This window comes from Acanthisitta chloris, unplaced genomic scaffold, assembly GCF_000695815.1.
Source record: "Acanthisitta chloris isolate BGI_N310 unplaced genomic scaffold, ASM69581v1 scaffold33621, whole genome shotgun sequence".
Lineage (NCBI taxonomy): Eukaryota > Metazoa > Chordata > Aves > Passeriformes > Acanthisittidae > Acanthisitta > Acanthisitta chloris.
The window spans coordinates 19,495-26,043 of record NW_008655946.1 but is presented as its reverse complement, the minus strand read 5'-3'; the positions used below and the strand labels follow the sequence as shown (position 1 = coordinate 26,043).

General features: G+C 47.3%; 1 protein-coding gene across 1 annotated transcript in view; it reads right to left on the bottom strand.

Moving 5' to 3' along the window:
* The window catches only part of NF1 (neurofibromin 1), a gene marked incomplete at its 5' end in the record, with an annotated part of 29,652 nt that overhangs the window by 9,952 nt on the left and 13,151 nt on the right, over positions 1-6,549 (bottom strand). The window contains 11 exons of the mRNA XM_009084133.1: positions 3-19; positions 232-348; positions 855-938; positions 1,294-1,416; positions 1,830-1,969; positions 2,385-2,825; positions 3,389-3,472; positions 3,570-3,643; positions 3,927-4,173; positions 4,564-4,707; positions 5,313-5,436. Of these exons, the coding sequence (XP_009082381.1) occupies positions 3-19; positions 232-348; positions 855-938; positions 1,294-1,416; positions 1,830-1,969; positions 2,385-2,825; positions 3,389-3,472; positions 3,570-3,643; positions 3,927-4,173; positions 4,564-4,707; positions 5,313-5,436 (1,595 nt within the window). The remainder of the gene's footprint in view (positions 1-2; positions 20-231; positions 349-854; positions 939-1,293; positions 1,417-1,829; positions 1,970-2,384; positions 2,826-3,388; positions 3,473-3,569; positions 3,644-3,926; positions 4,174-4,563; positions 4,708-5,312; positions 5,437-6,549) is intronic.

Below are 6,549 nucleotides of genomic sequence, written 5' to 3'. Positions count from 1 at the left end.
CATGAACAGCGTGAAGTACCTGGGGAGGCACACGGGGTGAGAGGAGCTCAAACAGGCCCCGAGCTCCCCCAGCCTCACGCCCGCCCCAGCGACGCCTGCACTCACACCGCCAGACTGGCCTCAAATCCTGCACACTCGCTCTCCAACCAACAACACGGTTTGCAGTAACAGTTATACGGTGCTTCTACTGACTGTCACAGTACAGAAAAATCGTTAAAAGTAACTATTTACTTAAGAAATAATTGGGATTTGGCTTCCATCAACTCAACACCATCTCCTTCTTCAGGCTGGAGGGGCAGCCCAGCAAGAAGAGAGACCACTGCTTCCATACTTGCCTGGTCCAGATCTCTGCAAAACAGAATTGAATAGAACACAATGAAATTCCCTTTTCCTTATAGATCTAACTGCAAGTGAAAAAGTGTTTTTAATAAAGAAGGTGTTCTGCTAAACTTCTGTCCATCCTGAAAACAACTCTGACATTCTGTGGGACAGCTTCAACCACTGTTTCCTGAGGACAACAACTGCAATCCAAACTTGTCACTAAAATCCCAGTAAAGTACGAATTCAGCACTACATATTTGATGATTTTCCCTTCAGTATGCACCACACAAAGCTCTAGATAATAAAAGGTGAATCCTAGTGCCAAATCAGAACAAGTACCAAAAGGAGCCATGTTGGTTAAGACTCAGCATCAAACATAATTCTGCTGTTGCTCACCAAAACTTGTTTCAACTCCTGCCCTTCCCTAGATCACACCTGCTGAAGGAAGCCCACGGAGCCAGCTCAGCCATGGGATCAAATGCCACCTGGAGCACTGTTACAGCCTCACAAACAGGGGAAGTGTTCCTCCTTACCTTGTCAAGCATTTCACATCCTCATCTGTGGCTTGATTAGATGTTCCCATGACCCAGTCGGTCAGATACTCCACCATTTTGTTCCTGTTGCACACAGATATGTTGCTTTAGCTTTGCAGGGGTTTACTGCGGGGTTAGTTTGGGGGTTTTTTGCAAACCCAGTGTGAGAGCTGTGTGAAGACCACACAATGAAGAGGAACTGGGTTTATTAGACCAATCTGCACCACACACTGAATTGTTACGTGTGTTTAGTGTCACCACCATCAAAACAAAACTGTAATGCAGCACCAGGCTCTGAATCATTCTGAAGGAAAAGATGAGGGAACTCATCAGGAATACTGGTGTGACAGTGTTTGGTTTCTCTTTCCAACCATGTAACCAAACCCATGGACACCTGCCCCTGGCACACCACCCCAGAGGGTACGCAGTGCATCCTTACCTGAATTTCATCTCCTGGCAAAATGACAGGTCATCTCTCCTTTCCATCATCACTTCCACCAACTGGCAGAGCTTTGTTTTTATTTGAATGGCATGCACCAGATTTCCAAGCACACGCACATACCTGCAAACAAAGCAAAAAGGTTAATTACAGACATCATGCCGTTTCCTATTTCCCCACTCCCCGCGTCAGCTGAGCACCAGTAGAAAATTTCCTCTAGCCAAACAACTTTCCTGTTAGTATAAAACTGAACAGGAATTTGCCCTTCACCTGGTTTTTAACCACTGCCATCCACATATAGAAGGAAACCAGGAATGTTTAGAGAACAGGGGCAACAGGGCCAAGTCACTCTTCATCAACACCCTTCATGCTACACAAATGACCTCAGTGATTACTGCAGTTGTCAGAACCGCAGGGAGGAGCAGAAGATCAGCTGCTGCATCTCCATGGATGGAAGCAGAAAAGGTACAAACTGGAAGGCTCTAACTCACTTTGTAACAACTGCTGTGCACAGGAAGGTCAGGAGGATTCCTTACCTGACCAGGTTCAGCATCATGGTCTCAATACTCGCTTGCCCGAGATGCTCTGAGCTCCCTTCGGTGTGATTGTCCAGCAAATTCTTCATTATGGCAATGGTTTGCTCCACAAACTGTGTGTTGGTCTCAGTTAACAAAACCTACAGGAAGAAAATTGCTGCTCTTAATTCCAGAACAAAGGCATCTACCAAGTGTACTGCAGCACTACAAACAGCTCTGGGACAAGTATTGTCCTAGCACCACCAGGACTCCAACACATGGCAGAATTCACTCTGCCAACACTGCCAGCCATAAGGAGTCCACAAACATTCCCACAGATTCTGTGCTCAAGAGCTCACTAACAATTCAAGAGTGATAACCAGAGCCTGGAATCACAAACACAACATCATCAGCGTGTGCTGTGAGGATCACACTGCTCCTGGGGATTCCTACAGCACACAGGGAATCCTGTCAGTCACTTAGCTGAGAGACAACTGACACTTTCTATTGACTAGGTGAAAGACACAACTGACACTTTTTGTTCAGACCAGCGTGAGTAATCCATCACCACCCTACCTGTCCTTGAGAATCAAAGAACTTGCTGATGGTGTTCTTCAGCTTGTTGAAGAGCATCGGGTACAGCGCCGGGCTGAGCTCCAAGCCCACCAGGTCCTTGATGTTGGTGCGGATCTGCAGCCCCACCTTCTCGTGGTTGCAGACCATCAGGGTCAGGAGGCGGTCGATGAACTTGCTGACAGGCGTCTCCACGCTGCCCTCGGTGGACACCATGGATATCATGGAGCCTTTCCGCTCGTTGACGGGGCCCATGGGGGGGCTGTAGGTGGCCAGGCCGGCGTTGCTGCGGTGCTGCAGGCACACCCCTCCCAGGGCACACAGGAACCCTGTCATGTTGATCCACTCCTGCAGGGAATCCGTGTCCGACAGGTCTATGGAGCCGCCGCCGCTGACATGCGACATTCGCCTCTTCACGATCGTCTTGTGCAGACTCTCCGAGACCTGAACGGGAACGGCCGATGCTCAGAGCTCTTCCAGCCTAACTCATGCACAGAGTTTGAAGCATTCTGCACCACAGCCTACCATTTACAGCTCCAGCCTCAAAAATTCACCTGTTTCAGTGCACTGTGAGAGCACAAACAGGAATCGGTCCAGAGGCCGTTTGCAGCAAGGCGAGCGGCAAGGCTGGAGGGGACTGATGTCAACCCCCTGCTCTGCACCAGGGTGAAGCACATTTAAACCATGGTTGCCAGAGGCTTGTTTAAAAACTCCCAGTGACAGGGACTTCAGAGTTTCTCCAGCAGTGTTCCACAATATTCCCTATTCTTTTTACCAATTTGTTTTTAAGCTCAACTTAATTGTCCCTTGCAGCAATTTAAGCCAAATTATTTCTTGGTCTCTTAATAAACAAAGCAGACAACTGACTACCATTCTGGAACATTTCCATGGAGTTTAAGCCTATCCACAAAACTAATTTTCTAGATTAAAACTCAAATTCCTTAAAATAAATAGGCTTAGAATTTTGAATTTCTAGAGGTTGAAGCTACGAAAACGTTCATAGTCACCTGCCCATCTTCCATTTTGGTCTTCGGATAGTTAAGGATCAGTTTTGTCGCTTGCTCCCATTTCGCATGTGTATCCTCCCAGGCCTGAAAGAAGACACATCAAGATTTAACTGGGACTCCTTGCAGGATTTCAGTGTCTCTAAAGACATGAACACAGAGTATCCGAGCTCGAGGACGTTACCTCGGTGTTGCCGGCAGTCGGGTGCTCGATGCGCCTCAGCAACGCCATCACTCTCTTCTGCAGAGCTGCTCTCCCTGCAAGGGACACAGCATTCAGCCAAGTGCCCTGCAAACCCTCCTACAGCCAGTTTGTGATCTTTGAACACACCCCCCTAAAGTGTTTAGAAACAGCAGATTCCTGTTCCGCTATAAAATCCTCATGAACTCAGTCACCCACATTCCTTACACACGACCAAGATTCCTCATGAAAAGCCAGAGCAGCATCAAATCAAGAACCTCAACGCGTTTAAAGAACTCACACACAAGCAACAGTCTTGTTCCCCAGGCAAAGTCACCTTACCCGACTCATGATTCTCACCTGTGGACATCATGTTGCTAACAGACGCAAACTCCATGAAAGTGTTGTAGTTGGGCAAGAAGTTGTGCACTGAGACTTCATCTACCCCACACCTGATATCTGCCTCCTCGCAGAGGTGACGGAAGCAGGACATGGCCACCAGCACTGCCTCGATGTCTGGGCTCCACAGGAACATGTACAGGGCCACCTCCAGCTTGGTCTGGGCCTGGCGGCAGATCGGGGTCCCACTGCATCCTGCTGTGCTTTCCTTGGGAAACACAGAATTCCCAGGCTGGGAATATTGCTTATGAACACAAAATTTTATTACAATCCAGCCTTGGCCAAGCTGTGTTTAAAACTGCTTTTGTTCCAGCAGAAATAAGCACTCCTAAAGAGCACCAGAGCTCTCCCATGCTCTCGAGGGATGCAGTGTGCACTCCCAAGGAGGAAACGTTCACCAGCACCTGAACGGAACGAGGTGCGGAACACCATTATCAACCAGCACATCAACTGCACACAAGGCAGGGTACAGATGTCTTCTCCTCCTCAGAAACCATTCATTTTGTTTCCAAAAATTGCCCTCGAAGCAGTTTAATTTCTGCTTGCACACAGGTTTTTTCCCAAGTGTCAGAATCAATTATTATCATGGGTTACTTACCATGGAGGAATTCCCTTTCCCTTTCCTGAGGGTAGCTCCCGGAGCACAGCGTATCATCTCTTCATGGTCAAGGGAAATCTGACTAGTTCCACTTCCAGAGACATCATAAAGGAAGAGAAAGTGGCAGGAACTCCTATCTGATTGCTATAAAGAGAGAGAAGGAAAATAATAAATCCATTTTTCCTTTAAGAGGGTAAAAAAGATAGATTTGAGGGGGGCAAAAGCTCTTCAACATTTACACAGCACCTTGCACACTGGGACTCCCAGAGCTTTATCAAGTTACCCATGTTAATGGTGTCTTAGAACAGCATTTCCCCTTCAGGAATACACTCTTTGATAGCTCCATAACATCAGAAAGCAGCAAGTCACAATTCTGGGACTCAGAGGAATGTGACAAACAAAAGGGAACTTCTATTTTATCCAGGTAGGTCTATGTTTTACCATTTTACTTTCTCTTTTTCTCACCTCGGGAACTATCTCCCTTTGCATTAGGCACATAGGACTAAGGCATAGGTTTCTGTGGAACACACATTTTCCAGGCAAGTACAACAACCTGTGAGCTGAAGTAAGGAAAAAGTAAAAATCCCAAAACTAACTCTCGTTACCAATTCTAACCAAGTGCCTCACAGGGCAGAGAGGAAATCAGAGAACAGAAATGTAGGTGTAGCTATCACCAAAATAACCTGGTAAATAAAGTGACAGAACAAGTCATGCTAATGATCCCAACAGAGGTGGTAAGCTTCACTTACTTTGTTTTTCAGAAGAAATTTGTTCCTACAAATGAGGATCTCTCGCAGCCACTTGAGGATTTCTGTGCTGCTGAGCATCTGATGACTAGTGAGCTTCTTGCAGATATAAAAAAGCATTTGTGAACTGCAGCAAAACGAAACTCAGCATTAGCTTTCCCACCTAGTGACCACACTGCTGAAGATATGACTATGTTTACATAGCAGTAGGCAATCAGCATGAACATCCTAGGCAATACCAACATCGTCTCAGAGAGCGCGTAACAGATATGGTACAGCTGAGCACTCGAGATGCCAAGCTCCCCTCGGGCCCTTCCCACCACCCAGCTGGCCTCTCAGCTCCCTGGAGGAAGTGAAGCAGTTGGGAACTCGTCAGCAGTCCGGACTTGGAGTCCTCCACCTCTCCCCAGAACAGATACAGCACAGACAGCAGCAGTACAAGGTTACCTACACTGCTCTGACAACGTGTCTCAACTCTGCTCTGGAAGGAACACATCTAGGGATGTTCCTTCTTCATATCCATTCAGGCCTCACACTCTCTGTTAAAACTGCCAAAGGGTCCAAATTAGTGTCAATTTTAAAGGGTTTTTCCCCCAGCCCGAGCAGACCACAAACTCATTGCCACTCCGAGCAGTCACAGGGCTCAGTTGTTGCCCATTGAGGTGGCTCAGGGCTCAGCCCACACCGACCCCAGCAGAGCCCTCGAGCCACACACAGCAGCAGGAGCCCAATCTGCTTCTCCCTGCACTGCTGTGCCCTGCTGCTGCAGCAAACACCAGCACCAAGCCTCGTCAGACCACCACATACTATGGGGTGTAATTATTTCGCTCATGCAGCTCTTAGAATTCTGAGTTTACAGATCCCTGTTTTCTGGTTTAGCATTTTGTTCAATTTTTACTGCTCTGGAACTTCATTTCCCTCCATATTCTCCAAGACATCAACCACAACAGCTGCTGTGAAGTTATAAAACACAACTTGAACGGGTTAAATTTCTGTGCGAGTATAGAGGAAAGACCAAAGGGAACAGAGGTCAAGGCAAGGTCTCACCTTTAGGTGTGTCCTTCAGAGCCAAGATTAGCAAACCCACACGCCTGAACTGCTCAGCACTGACCAAATCAGTCCCAAAGGATACATGGAATTTAACAAGTAGCAAACGTTTGAGTGATGGGGAAAATCTAACTAGTTATCACTTCTACACTTGAACATCTGCTGAGGAATCATTAAGGAAGGAGGAAAGGTT